The 15,643-nt window shown below is 39.7% G+C and overlaps 1 protein-coding gene across 5 annotated transcripts in view; it reads right to left on the bottom strand.

Moving 5' to 3' along the window:
• Positions 1-229: 229 nt before the first annotated feature.
• VSNL1 (visinin like 1) overlaps positions 230-15,643 on the bottom strand; it is a 92,208-nt gene continuing 76,794 nt past the window's right edge. For all 5 annotated transcript variants that reach the window (XM_027640954.1, XM_027640951.1, XM_027640955.1 and 2 more), the window contains exons 3-4: positions 2,916-3,131; positions 230-1,998 (exon numbers count right to left, since the gene is read on the bottom strand). In XM_027640954.1, the coding sequence (XP_027496755.1) occupies positions 1,801-1,998; positions 2,916-3,131 (414 nt within the window). In that variant the 3' untranslated portion in view covers positions 230-1,800. The remainder of the gene's footprint in view (positions 1,999-2,915; positions 3,132-15,643) is intronic.

Here is a 15,643-nt window from a genome sequence, read left to right as displayed (position 1 = left end):
GTATTAGAAAATGTACTTGAAATTTCTGCCATTTGCTGTTTGTTTGGAATATGAAGAAACTGAAATATGAATGAATGGCTGTGGTTGTGGCAGTAATTGATTCTGTGTTCCCCCCAACAACGTTTCTTAGCAAGCTGTGTAAAACTATTTTTGGTTGCTTGCTTTCTTTTCCCTTTCATTTTAATATGAGCTTCACTTTTTACATTTGAAAATACAGAGAATGATTTGTTTTGTGTCATCTTTTATTGTTTGATTTTTAGCTATTAAGAGTACTGTCTCATTTCTTCATAAGGTAAGGAAGAAATAGCAAACATGCAATTGTAAGATGTTCAGACTGTTGGGTTGTTTTTTGTTTGTTTTTTTTTTTAATCCATCAAGCAACCAACTGTTTGGAACATCAGGGAAATAGGAAAGTTTTTATCTGCAGTTTCTGCAGTCTGATAGTTCTCCATTCTTTCCCAGGGCTGTGCAGAACTTGTACTTGTCACAGGATAGAGGGAAATTTGATTTATGTACATACAAGTGAGGAAGAGAATGGTTCTCCTCACTGTCCCTCCTTTATCATCATACTTTATGGTTCATTTATCTGTAATGATTTTTAACATGTCTGTTTACATCAAACCCAGAGTAGTTTAGTGTCATACAGTAAGAGGAAAGACTCTTACTTCAGGAAGGAAAAACATTAAAAAAACAGGTTTAGGCCAAGCAAATAAACTGTATTTGACTTGTAGCTAGTTTAAAAAGCTACATCAGCACAAGTCTAGTAGGTGTGCTGTCAGATCTTAGCAGTAGCATCTTAGAGCACCAACAGCAGCTCTGTTGGTAAACACAAGAACTACAACATTTGGTTTCATATAATATGACTCTCCTAGTGAGTGAGTGCAAAGCAGTTTTCTTCATGCTTTCATAATGAAATATATATTTCCCAGTGTACACTGACAGATAATTAAAGAGATTGAACTTTTTTTTTTTTATTACCATGCTGAAGACATGAAATAAGAATTAGGGGAAAAGATCAAATGTTATAAATTTATTTTGGGACATATATATTGCAACCTCTGGAAGCTTTTGAAAATTCTGGCAAAGATCAATACACTTCCAATAAAACCTTTAAACTTGCAATAAAACAATATTTTAAACATTTTATATATATATTTTTATATATTCTTAATTAAAGGGATAATTTTAGCAGGATTTTCTTTTTTTTTTTTTTTTTTAAATATACTGCATTCCTCTGACATAGCTCTTTCCAGATTGAAGGGATGCAAATGAGGTAAGAATTAAGGCAAACCTAAAAGGCATGCAAATGAAGTACATTTATATCCACTGACAATACAAGCACGTGTGGATCAGACTCGGGAGCCGAAGAGCTCTTCCCCTCTGTCTGTCCAGTACTACTTTACAGCAGAATGGTGACATGATTTATAATAAACAGTTAACATTACCATGGGAATTCAGTGTCACTAACATTACTCAGTCTAGGAGACACAGAGCTAGCATCAGTAAAACATGAACAATAAATAATATAATTCACTGCAGCACAGGCCTGCTGCACAGGCTTCAGAGGAAGAGGGTTGTTATGAAATGACATTGCACACGTCACGTTGTGGCAGTTTATTTTTATAATATATACTTTTAAAATTCTTTAGCAAATGACATTCTCATGCACACAAGTGTTTCAAACACAAGAAGCAAGTCCATTTATAGGTAGTCCAAGCAAATTTTTGTGTGTGTGGAAATAGCTGCAAACTGAATGGAACATTAAACTTCTGTGCAGTCTATGATGCGTTGTACACAAGCTCATTTTTGAATGTCACACTGCAGGAGTAATACAATGGACGGATCACTCTTTGCAGCTTCTTTGAATTCATCCAGTGTGATCTGATCGTCTTTGTTCTTATCCATCTTACTGAAGATCTTGTCTACCCGTTGCTCAGGCGTCAGACCATCCTCATTCATTTTCATCATTATCACAGTGCCCACCATTTTGTAGATAGCCTTTGGAAAGAAACCAAATGTAAAATTTAACATAAAATTCAATCTAATTTTTTGATGTGATCAAATTCTGGAAATCTATTCTAACAATAAAATGATTGCCAGTTTCTCAAAAGATTTTTTTTCCTTTTTTTTCTTAGGATCCAATGTCCAGGCACTTAAAACAAGAAAGAATATATTTTACTTTCCATACATAGGTTTATTTTGGTGGTTACATTTTGCATCCTGGAATGAATTTCTTTGGCATCCTGTTTCACAGTGCAAAACTCTTGTAACTTATTCTCTGGGTCAACTGCTTATTTGAAATATTTCACATAAATTTTGAATAATAAGTTTTAGAAATCATCACCTAATAGGTTTCTGTGTGTACATGTGGGTACAATCTGGTATTAACTACTGTGGCAAGTAGCTGGCAGATGATGAAGGTGGAAAACTTTATCCTTCCTCTTATGTGTTGTGGTCATCTTAAAGCCCATCTGTGAGAGCTCTCTTAAAATAGCATGTTGTTATCCCTGTAAATTTCTGTAATCATCTGAAGTTAATCTCTGGTAAGGTTTCAGCTACTTGAGCTACAATCCAGTAATTTCATGGGTGTCAAGTGACTTTGAGATGGGCTTTGTAAATCCTGTGCTGGGCTGTTCTTATGGTTAATCCATTCATCAGGAAAAAAAAAATCTCTGGATATTTAAAAGTTTATATGCACATATGTACTCTCTGTAATTCTCCAAGATTACATCTATTAATATGTTAGTTAGTGCTTGTACCACTTAGACATGAGTCAGAGTAGGATGAACGTGTGCCATGTGTGTTTTTAATGATACCAGCCTCTGGTGTGAGTAACATCTGAAGTCTGTGTGAACAAGGAATCAAAATTTATTAATGTTCTGACATGTTATTTTTGAGTGTCATACTGATCTCACCTCTATAATTTCCAGCATTTCCACTCTTGTAATTTTACCGTCACCATCCAGGTCGTACATGTTGAAGGCCCAGTTCAGCTTTTGCTCAAAACTGCCCCGTGAGGTGATGGACAGGGCACAAATGAACTCTCTGAAGTCGATGGTCCCATCTCCATTTTTATCAAAGGTTCGGAAGGCGTGCTGGGCAAACTTTGAAGCATCTCCATATGGGAAGAACTGCAAAATAATATAATTCATAGAACTGTGGGTAATGCAGAGGACCGAACTACATACCTGCCTGCAAAATACCGCAGTGAGGCATTTATGAAGAGCGGCTGGTGAGCTGTGTGGGAAACTGAGGATCTGCAATGGAAGGTTTCCTAATAGTTACACTGGAATGATTACTAAAAAATCTATTACTACAAAAATCTCTCACTTTGCCACAGACTATATTACAAATATATTTAATGCTAATTTAAAGCAAAATTAACTAGATGAACCTTAAAATGAAGTGTAAATGGATGTAAATGGGAGATTGTGTGTAATATTCTCTGACTATGAAACACAGAAACCAGGGTGCATGTTAATAGTATTTTAACCAGCCTGTTACATGTTGCAACAAAGTGTATGTGTGGGATTGTTGTTATATAATTTCAGTTATTTTAAAAAAAAAATCCACATCTATAAAAAACTCCACGAACATATGTTCTGTTCTGCCAACCAACATTCAAGTACCTGAGAACTGAGATTCAGTTAAACAATACTGTGCAATGCTTTTCATGTTTAATATACATTATCAGTGAACATGGCAACTTACTGTAACTTAACAGAATATTTTAAATGACCATAACATGTAGGTTTTCAGTTGATGTATTTTCCCCTCAGGAAATGTATGGTTTAAGACATTTGAGCCAGTAGTTAGTCTTTATGTAGGCCAGATTCAAGAAAACACATCCCTTAAGAAACGCAATTTTAAATCAGTGCTGAAGTCCTGTGGCAGTGAAGGGACTATACACAAAAAATGTTTGTTTTTATATTCCTAGCATAATTTCATGGAGGTTTTCATGCTCCTAATATATAAACATGCATTACTAACCCATTTGAGAGCTATCTCATTTTGTGCTTTTTAAAATTCCAATTCTTAGTAAGTACTGCATTTAATAATGTCAGTTTGAACAGAAGTCTTCAGTGGCAGCCAAGGAAGTGGAACTGCATTTTACAATTTTATATTTCCCTGTCCAGAGCTTCCTCTGCAGGCTGATGTTTGCTGTGGTCACCTGTGAATGCTCTTGAACAATACACTCAAATTTCATGGCAGATTTTGGGAATATTGGAGCATATACAGAAACCAGCACTGACAACTGTCTGACTAAATATGGCAAATCTTTGCTGCTTTTCATTTCAGGAAACCAAATAGTCATTTGGATACTGTGTCTTGCCCTTAAAATGCAAAACTTAGCATACAGCCACCTGCCTGCACTATGTGGCCATGTGGGTCATGTCAGAAGATCTGTGTTTCCACACAGATCCTATCCTGAAGGGTTCCTTTCAACTTACTGTTTTCTCTGATATCAACTCTTCAGACATGATTCTAGATAACCTTTGCATTGCTGAAGAGGAGTGCTACAATTGCTTCTCTGGCCTAGTGCATTACAGTAATTGTAAAATCTTCCCCTCAAAAGAGAGAGCAGGGTTAAATGTTGCCCAGCTCCATCCATTCAAAATATTGTCTTGTTGTGTATTATTCCAAAAGGGATGAAAAATTGCTGTATTAACCCAGAAGTGGTATCAAATATGCCCATCTCACTTCCCAAGTATCTTTTTGGGAGGATATTTGAACATGGTGTGGAGTCATCAAGCAACCAGGATGCTGTACCCACTCCATTGCTGTTAAAGTTGTGATTTTCTCATTTGACTTTGTGTGGGTCAGCATCCACCCACTGCTTCTATGCCCTGTCTCCAATAGCTGAAAGAGTATTTGATATTGTCCCCCCTGAAAATGTAACTTCTGTGCCTGTACTCAACCCAGCCCAGTTCTTTTTTGATAATCAAAACTGACAGAGTTGTAAATACCTCAGGGTACTGCTGCAGCTCTTTCTGAACTTTCTGTTTTCAGGCCTTTAAATACAATCATGATTGGGCTTATCAACACATACAAAGAAATATGAGTTCTGTGATACAGTTCAGGACTGCAGTGACTGCAGTTACCAGACCTTGCTGAATTGTTCTTCTAATGACAACCTCAAACTTTTGTCAAACCAAGGAGAGCTTCCTCTGTAGGAAGGCTCCTTGGGCTCACAGTCCTACATTCAGCCAGGTCAGAACAAAGTTTTGTGAATGTGAATCCAAAACCCGAACGTTATTTGCAGATTACTGAAAATCCTTCACTGCTTCCTCTTCTCCATGAGCTACCTCCCTCCTCTAACTCCTGTACCAACTGCAGATGTTAACATAGGTGATATTTAATTTTACATGTGAGTGCAGATGAATGGGGACCTCTCCAGACCACAGGTGAGAGTCTAAAAAATGGCTCTCATGCCTTGTATTCCACCATGAATTCCAAGCCCCCCCTTCTATTCTTGAGAGGTTGTTCAAAGGAGAAAAGACGTATCTCTTGCTTTTTAAATCTGTACTGATGACTACCCTGTGACATATATGTTACAGAACAAAATACTTCACAATTTTACATTTTTATTTTTGTTTAGAGCTGACTATTGCCGAGGATGCTGACCTATCTGTATTCCTGTGACCGTCACTCTACAGTCCCTATAAAAGAAAGGTAAATAGCTGAAGAGAACTGGGACTGCTATTTCCAGAGAACCAAAATACAGAAATGGCATAAACATACTGGTGGGACCAAAGAACTAAATTCCAACAAAGAAGGCTATACAAAAGGCTAAGAAATGGTAGATACCCGAAAACATGCAAGAGCCCAAGAACAAAGCAGGGAATTAGAAGGGTCAGTGGCTGGAGGTACCAAAGACCATTTTTAAATTATTCTTGAACATATTTTCCAGTCTCCCACTAGAGGAACATCAGCAAACTCTGACTACCTCTTTGCCAGTTACACCCTTAACCATGTAGCAGGGAGAAAAACATCCTTCTAATTCTTTTTATCACAGACAACACCTCAATTTTTCACTTCTGAGGTGAGGAAGGTGGTGGCACTGCTCAGAGCTAAGCCCTGGCATTTACAGCCTCATAAAGTGAAAAAAATGGAATTGATGCCTTTTTTTTTTTACTTTTTTTGTTTCTCTTTGCCTTCCTGTAGGGAGCAAATGCAGTAAAAAGTCCATAAGGGCTGAAGACACTCTTCTCCAGTTTGTATCTGCTGATTTGTGTTATTTTAAGCTCAGAACAACTGAAAAACATTGTCAACACTTGTTTAAAAACCTACTTGAAGACTTCCATTGGCCTGCTTTGAAACAATTCATAAATAAGACACGGAGTAAAAGAAAATTAAAACAATTACAGAGCAAAAAAAGTCAGCTCTGGTAAAACATTATTTGAATATTAAAATACAGTAAGGCCTTAGCAAAGTATAAAGGCACAGGCTTTAACAACTTTCAGAGTAGTCTGATCCAAGTGACAATGGGAGACAGGGTTCTGGAAGACAAACACCCATTTTTTGTCAAGAGGAATATGAAGAGGGTAGTTTAGTCTGCCTCTGGCATGAGTTCAGTGAATACCTCAGAAACAAGTAAAGAAACACAATGCATTTTCAGATACTAGAGCCTTGCTGGAGGGTTGGTGCCTTCAGCCTTCAGTGTTCTCTGCAAACCCTTATCCAGATGATCAGTCTACATGACAGTAACCAGTTCCCTTCTACTGCAACCTACCACTGAAAAGTCCACTCTACACACCAGCATTGCCTCCTGCTTTACCTATTTCCTCCAGAAATCAAGACAACAAAAAAAGCCCAGGCTTTTTACAGCAGCCAGCACCATGGGTTACCCAACACTGTTCATTCCTTTGTTTCTGCTTCTCTAGTCTCATCTAGTGAAAGGTCTCCCTGGTCTAGCGAACAGTGTGCCTGCCCATGCCAGGAGGCTGGAACTAAATGATCTTTTAGGTACCTTCCAACTCAAACCATTCTATGATTAGTCTCTTGCTTGGTCTCTATGTTTTCTAACCAGTTAAATCAATGTGCTGGGGTGTGAACAAAATGTTATCTCTACAGATAACTGCCAATTAGGAAAGGAAAAAGGAAAATTAAAAGAAATTCCCTTATTCTGCTTCTAAATGTTGAAGGAGAGGATTGTCTTGCAGATTCTTAGCTCCCTACATTGTTTCTGGAGACCTTTCTGGTATATAGGGGGCATTCAAATGGTCCTGGAATAAGAGTATCTAGCAAATATCATCTACGAATTGTATGTAACTCTTGAGAAAACTGATCACATACCTGGAAATATTTATCTGCTTGGCTGCAGCTGCTTTAGCCTCTTTTAAGTGATGCTGTTCACAGATAACTCGGTGATAAACTCTATTCAGATCATCTTTGGGAGGGAATTATTGCAAAAGCATAAAGCATATGCTAAAGCATATGGCTAAAAATTTAGCATATGGCTAAAGATAAAGAAAAAAAAACTAAAGTCAACTTCCCTAAATTCCCCAGTGATGGACAGGGTGGGAAACAGAAGAGTCTCTCCTTCCTTGGTAAGGTGGAGTGGAGCCAATCTACAGACTGGCCTGAGTGGTACTTTGTTTTCCATGTGATATTTTATCATGGCTGAGATGCATTTCTATTAAAAGGGAAACTCTACTATGAAATAGAGAAAGCCAGAATTAGAGCAGTGTACAGAAAGCAGAACACGCTGCCTACATGGGCCCAGGTCACTGATGTGAGGTCACAGCTTCCAGAACCGAGGTGGGAGCTGGAGTGCAGAACAGGAGGTGGGGAAGCAGAAAGTGGTACAGTGCTTCTGTATTCCAGGCTTGGAGAAGATGGAAGAAGCAGCTGCTGATTCCCGTGGCCCCATTTGGGGCTCAGCACTACCAGCTCTGCTGAGGGTTGGCACAGCAAAGAGGGATGAGGGGGCACAAGCATTGTCTGGGACCAGCAAGTGAAAATATGCCTCACAGTTGGCTCCCATCAAAAAACCTTGCACAACTGATGCTGTTATCCTTTAGGAAGGAGTTACTTACCCTTCTTATCTACTGTATTAGGTTTTATTTTCCCCCTTTTGTAAGTTTGCTAGGCACCCAGCTCACCTTTGTTAGTGCAGAACATGAGCACTCTGAGAATCAGTTTGACTGGTTTTGGAAGCTCATACAGGTATTTTTTATAGCAAACTCTTAAATTTGAACCCAGATGATGACAAGATGCTGCTGGTCAAGCCTGGTCTTACAGCTTCTCGGAGCCGAGGTCACTGGGGACGATGCCTATGATGACTGGGGAGCAAGTTTCTGCTTGCTAGTTTTGTAAGAGGATGAAGTTCTGGATTCCTGCCAGCAGCACAAACACAGAAGTTGAGGAAATAAGAAAAAGGATTACTCCTTAATTGTCTCCTTTATTAAAAAAAAAAAAAATAAAATTGTAACTTACTGCAATGTACTGTACTCTTGCACTTCAAATTCTAAGGCATGAGAAGGGGAAGAGATGTCCAGACTGTGATTGTCAGGACCTGTTGGGAAGGCTGTGCCACCCTGGTACCAAGGTGACCCACAGGGCTGCAGCCTGTCCCTGCCAGCATCTCCTTGTAAAATAAATGAAAACTAATGTAACAAGGGCACTACCAGACCACCACAGAAAGATGCAGCAGCACATCTGTCCTTCTCAAGAGATCTGACTGCACTGTGACTACACAGCTCAAGAGCAGGTCAGGACAGAAACACCTTTAAAATAGATAAAAGAAACATTTTCAAGTGGATTAAGAAGTGGATAAGACACAATGTGCCCCTCTTATTCAGGTTATATCTCACCCTTATTCTCTGGAGTAAGTCAGTGAAATGAATGTGAGATGTGAGCTGCCTCCATGCCCTGTGCTGGAGAGGAGAAGGCTGGCAGAGATCATCCCACCAAGGCTGATGGGGACTGAGGGGGACCAGCGGGACAAGGCAAGGCTGAGCAGGTCAGGGCTGTGAGCAGGAGCCTGTGTGGGTGTGAGAGCCACAGCGAGACCCTGGATCACTGATGTGCACTGGTCACTGGAGAGGTGACTCCAAAGAGCCACCTGAAGTGGTCAAGTGTCAGAGACTTCTCCCTTGCCTGGCTATAGGGCGAGTAGATCATTAAGGTTAAATTATGAGTTTAATTGTAAAGTAAGTTCTCCCAGTCCAACGCATGGAGATTTCTAGCCCTTGTAATTCTCTGATTAGGCCCAGCTATCTTCTACATACTTTTGGCTGGAGTGTTTTCAGGGCTTGCCTACAAAATAGGCTTTTGTAGGCAAATCGCAGCAGGGGGATGGTGCAGCATCCTTTCCTTGCTCAGAGGTGTCAGCTTGGACATGGAAACCTCACACTTGCCTCCCTTCTCTATCTGAGACAAGATGAACAGGCAGCTCAGAGGAACACACCAGCTACAGCACAGTATAGTCAGGAAAATATGAGCTCCCAAACTGGAAACAACTTATGTGAACTAATATTAAAGGGATTGGAAAGAGAGCAAACATTTTTATTTTTTTTTTAACAAATTAGTGGTTGAGGCACTGCTTTAGGAGACAGATGATTTGGATTTGAGTATTTCCTCCATTAAATATAGTTAAAATCTACTTTAACTCAGGTCATTTTCACAATTCTTTCACTTCATCTGCATCTTAACCACTACAATACCTAGAAGAACATATATTATTAGCAGTATGGGCCAATTCAAATGATCCAATTACTTCAATGAGCTTTGAATTGGGCTTATGATCATGGTTCAATCTGAAAGTATTTCCTTATCAATTTCTAGTTCTGTTAAAGGATTCCCCTGAGTTATTATTCATTGGATGAGATCTTTAATGAACTGAAACAAATCCAAATGTTGTTTTTCAAGTCCAGACCCCCGAGGGCCTTTAGACAACCAGGTCAAAATCCTCAAAGGGACACAGGCAATGAAAGGCACTGAGCAACATTCTCCATAGCCAGGTCTTCCATCTCTCTAAGTATCCAAATGTTTTGGCTGTGGATTTTCAAGGGCTTTTCTCACACAACTATCTAGACCTTGGAGATCTAGTTCCCAGAGGCAATTAAACACACCTCACTGTATTAAAGCTCTTTTGTGGTTCCTATCCCCAACTGTCCTTTAACTGAAAACTATTTAGATGCATTTAGAAAACCCCAAAGGACTTCAGCCTCAGAGCTCTCCAAGGCAGATATAACAAGCAGTGAATGAGCACCCAAGAATCTAGCTCCACAGAAGCAGAATTAACTTCAGCAGCTATTCATCCTTCCATTAACAATTTAATCAGATGTTAAAGGATCTGGATCTCAGAGATACAGATGTTCTTGCCCTGTTCCCAGCTCTTAGCCACAGAGTAGCAGTACATCAGCACAGAAAGGCACATCACACGCCTTTGAAAGGTTTGGGGCTGTCTTGTTCATACATATAAAAAATGAAGTGAGGGTTACAATTTAGTTTCCTTACTGAAATTCCGGGTGGAACAGGATAATGTTTCTGCACTGTGCTAGAGGTGGGATGCTGTAACAGATCCAGACATCATATTCATAATTGTAGTAGAGATGGGGACCCTCTTCTCAGCCTTCTCCTTCTCCTCTGTTCCTCTCCACCCTGCACTGTTACACCCTTACGCAGAGAAATCCTAGGAGAGGTCTGAAAGCAACAGCTCACCCCCAGCTACAGCACTGATGCCACTGATCTCCACATGAAGCAAGTGTTGCACTTAATGGGGCTGAAGGGGATCCTGGTCTCTGCTCCACAGTCATAGGAAGATGGGCAGGTTGGTTGGGTCTTGTGGGTTAATGGTGCATGTAAAACTGTCTGGAATAGCAGCAGGATTTTTGTGCTGCTGTTTCAAAGCTGCCCAACCTTCCCCAACCACATCTCGTGCGTATTACCAGGCTATTTAGCTTAAAAATTTATTTTGTTAAGCTATTTTCATGTTGCATATAAAGCTGGAAAGGGCTAGTGTAGGCCTAATAAACTGTTCATGGTTTGCAAGTTGTATTTCATCTGCCTTCCAAAATACAAACAAATGTATAAAAATGGTACTAGTGTGTCAGAGTGTACCTTTTGAAATCCGAGCTCAGTGTATTACTCCAAGGCACTAATGTAACTCAAGAAACAGCAGGATCACCAAAGCAGATTACGATATTTAGCCTGTCCATGTGTAGGACTGCAGCTTCTACTGGTGGAATACGCAAAAAGGCAACTGCATCGATGTATTTTTTTGCTTGCATGTAAAAAAATATACATTGCTTCAGAAATCAGATTCATTTTGTGTTCCTCCTACAGCTGCCTCTACTGGGAGGAAAACATTATCATAGTTTTCCAGTTTCTCCTTCTCCCATTCAACCTTTGAAAGGTTATTATCTTGTTCCAGCCTGTCATATATGTACCAAGCCATTTCACACACAAAGCAGGTGGGTCCCTGCTCAGTGTCGGGGAGAAAGGCCATTTCCTGGCTCAACTTGAGCCTTTTTATTATACTTTACAAACAAAAGGTCCACTGGGACGACCCACTGAAATATGCAGAATTGGAACATGCAGTGCCACAACCCAGTACTGCAGGTCTGCATAGCTTTTACCAGCTGTATTCCTTCATAGAAATCAAGTTCTTCTCTCAAGTCAGCCAAAAAAAGGAGTCTGATTATGTTTTGCTAAGTATCAGGGAAGAGATTACCCCATAGGATTACAATGGATTTATACACACAGATCTGGGCTTCAGTCTGACGGGATTCAGATCTGAACCTTTTAACAGTGGCAAAATTCATTGCTGCAAAGAAAAACACAGAACACTGTTTTCTTCAGCAAGGCAAATAAAAACAAGACATCAGGGATAAAGCATCAGTTGCAGAGCAGGAACAAAACAGAAAAATGAAAAAACCCCCACACCCTTACGCACTGTAGCAGAGCTAATCTTGACAGTAGAAGCCCTCCAGCCTTTTGCCTCGAAGATGCTGAGTCTGGTACAGCTGCACATCTGCAGTGTAAGATAGAAATATCCCACCTAGGACACCTGCCTCCAGCCACTTGGCTTCAGCTTGCAATAGGGTCCCAAGGAGTGGGTGCCATCCACAGCTGTGGGTCTATAGGTCTCAGCAGCAACTAAGCCATGGGGCTCAGCCTCTGGAAAGAATAATCTTGTGGGCCACCAGAATCTAAATGTCTGTTTAGATCCAGGACTCAGTTCTCTATGTGTAAATCTGTGAGCTGTCCCCACCTCAGAGGTGTGCTGGGAGGACAAATACAAAAAAGGATTGTGATTATTTCAGATACTGCAGCTGTGGGAGTCACAGAGCTGGCAAGAACTGGGGAGAGCTGCCAAACCTCATGGATGTTTACTGCTCATGTCTCTGCTCAGTAGCTTTAATGCTGTGAACACATATGCATGCACAGACACACGGGGAGGCTTTACAAGCAGCTGTTCTTTACATAAAGATGAGCAAAGAAATGTAACTTCTTCCCTTCACAGGGGAAAATTCACAACTTATACAGGCTGAAGTGGGATCAGTAAAGAGTTCTCACCCAGACCTCCAAAGACTGTGACTAGCCCTTACATTATTGTTAAGGACTAAGTCAATCTGTCTTGCAGGTGTTTTTAGCCACTGAAGAAATGCTCATCTGAAGAATACGGAGAAGAAATATTTGAGAATTTAGAAACTGACCATGAATTATCAATACTACTTTTTGCAGTCATGTGAGACACTGGTTAAGAGACCAGAGAACAAGCATAAGCCACAGGCAAGACCCACTGTAAAAAGCAAGAATATGCCAAGAGGTTGGAGCAAGATGGATGGGAGAAGAGAAGCCATGTTTCTTCTTTGCAAACATCCATCTGGGAGAGTCTACCTCTAAAAAACATTCAACCTGAAAAGTTAATCTCTATATTCACATTTGTGGGGAATTAGTCATTAACTAGCAGGAAATGAATCGATTTTCAGTCTCAGCTTTTCTCTGATTAGATTTGGACAATAAGAAACTTTATTGAGCTGTGGTAGTGCTAGAGGTCAATAACAGCAGCAGATCAGCTATTACTCAGTGCTAATAAAAAAAAATCTTCAGAGAAAATTCTCATCGAAACAATTAGCATTGCTAGTCCTTAACACCTTAACACTGATTAATTGTTATTTCTCATTGATCTTCCTTAACTGAGGAGCAGCACTGGAACACTTCATTTATTTTAAGTTTGGCACAATCTTCCACTACCCTAAGGTCAGTGACAGCACAGGACTATGACAATGTCAGGATCCTGCTGCACTGTAGCTATGCCCCAATCTCATATAACATCCTTTTACTTGACACTACGTTATCTCTTTAGGAATCTGGGAACAGACCAGATGGAGAATACACTGATCTGGGACATTTCTTTCTCTCCCCTCCTCCTTTTTTTTCTCTCCCCAGGAAAGATCATTTGACTCGTTTTCATTTCTGAAAGAGGCTTTATTTTCCCAGTGAGTTTTGGTTCCAAAGGTTCAGAGTATTAACTTGAATGCTACGCCTGCTGTGTTGTGAAGTCCTTAGTGCAAATTTCCCAAAAGAGCAGGACTATAGAAGCATCAGTAAGTGCCATTTCCAGCCAAAAAGGGATTTGAAACACGAGTTGCTAAAGTCTGAGACAACCATCTTATGAATATACAGATGGAACAGCAGAAAAAATACTCATGCCTGAAATATCTGCCTGTCTCATATATTTATGTAATATGTCCTCCTAAAATTCTTATACATATGGAGTTGTTATAGCCCAGTACTGCAGAAAGGAAACTGCAGAAAGAGAAGCAAAATGGCTGTAGCTGGGCATAACAGCGAACTGATACATCCCAAAGGAAGAAGAGGTAAGGGAATGAAATGGATCCCAAAGTCAGAGGGGAGAGGCAGGAAGGATGGTAGCAACAGCAGCGATAGTTGACATAACTGGTAAGAGGCAGGTGGGCAACTTGGCATAATCCTTTTTTCCCTGTTGTCCCTAGGCATATCCTGTTGACTTTTTTTTTCAGTACTGAGTTTGAAAACAATCCAACAACTCACAGAGGAAGTTTTGAATAATTTGAAATCAGGCCCACATTTCTATCTGCTGCAAGGTCTGTCTCAGAAGTTTTCTTCTGCAATGAAGCTGAAAGCAGATAGGTTTTCAGGTAACCTTCTAAAAATTCTGTACAGCCTTACCTAGGAGACCCATCCCTCCATAAGCCTTCCAGTTCTGGAGAATAATAATAATAAAAACAGATTCTTTTAACACAGTGCAGTTTTAAGAAGACAGCTTTCCAAGATAATGTATTTTCTTCCATATCTATGTTTTCTCATATACCATAAACCCTTTCAAAGGTCAGTGCTAAGACTGACAAGTCCAACAGTATATAAAAACCTTAAAATATCAGCATTCTGGTGCAAGGGATAATGCATCTATATCTATATATACCTAGAGAATCTGTATCTTTATATGTATATAGAGACATATATCAAGAGAGTGGACTAAATCAGTTCCTGTCTAGAAAGAGGACAACATGTTGAACTCATTAATGTTTAAAATGAACTAGTTTTATTTACAAGAACTATTGTGCACATTTGTATTTGTGGTTCCACATGAATAATTATTATTATTGCTGTTACTGCTAGTCACAGTATCTAAGTGTCTTGGTTGAGCAGCATTTGGATAACACATACAGCTTAACATGTACGGAAAAGGAAAAGAGTGCAAGGAGCTTGGAAGACTTTTCTTTGTGAATTGAATCCAAAGGATTTTCTCGAGGGTGAAAAGAAGATGGGAATGGTACAACTTACTGTGTCACCTTCTGGGAATTAAGAAGATATGTGGGCAGGTCTAGAAAAAAACACAGGTATTCAAACAATGACAGTTCTCAAGTACACTGTCTCCTTGGCTATTAGCTTCACAGATCAGCTCCCCTAAGGGGAAAGGATCTTAAACAAAGACTTTCAAAGGATGTATGGAATCACGTAAAGGAGTATTACACTCTTGAGTTTTGTCTAAAATAGTGCAAGAAGGGAAAATTCTCATCATATACAATTTATTTTTTTCCATCAGTTATGTTCTTTGCTATATGTAGAAAGAGATGTGGAAAATCTCCCTATGGGCCATATGGATAACTGCAATATCCCTGAATATGCTGCTGCTGTGCTGGTACTGACTGTGCTCAGCCAATGGAGATAAAATGTGGATATTGACACTAGTGATCCTTAGTACTACATGGTTCCCAAAGGTGTCTCCTTTTTAGGCAACTGGTCAGCTAAAGAAGACAATATCATCCTAGAGAATACAGCTTCTCCCTGATTTCATCCCAAACAACTCTTGGGGGATGCAGATTTCTGTGAGATTACATGAGCCAAATCTTTGGAGAGGAAAAATTACCCACAGACTCCTTTTCCTCAGAAGTGTAACTTTGGATTATCACCTTCCATTGGGTTTCTGTGGGTTTATCCACTCTTCTATCAGACATGATCACAAGGGCTCATTTTAGGGAAATCTGTAAACTTAGTATAAACCGGAACATGCTGCTTGTTGACTTAGAGCATTGCAAATGAGAGGAAAGACTGCCTCCCCTCCTGCATTTGCCTGATGAAGTAACTTTAAATCCTTCAGTACATGGTAACTTTGAATTTCAGCACCTTTTTTCCATGATTAAAAGTC

Source organism: Corapipo altera, unplaced genomic scaffold, assembly GCF_003945725.1.
Source record: "Corapipo altera isolate COAL_440 unplaced genomic scaffold, ASM394572v1 46, whole genome shotgun sequence".
NCBI lineage: Eukaryota > Metazoa > Chordata > Aves > Passeriformes > Pipridae > Corapipo > Corapipo altera.
This window is presented reverse-complemented; position numbering and strand designations above follow the sequence as displayed.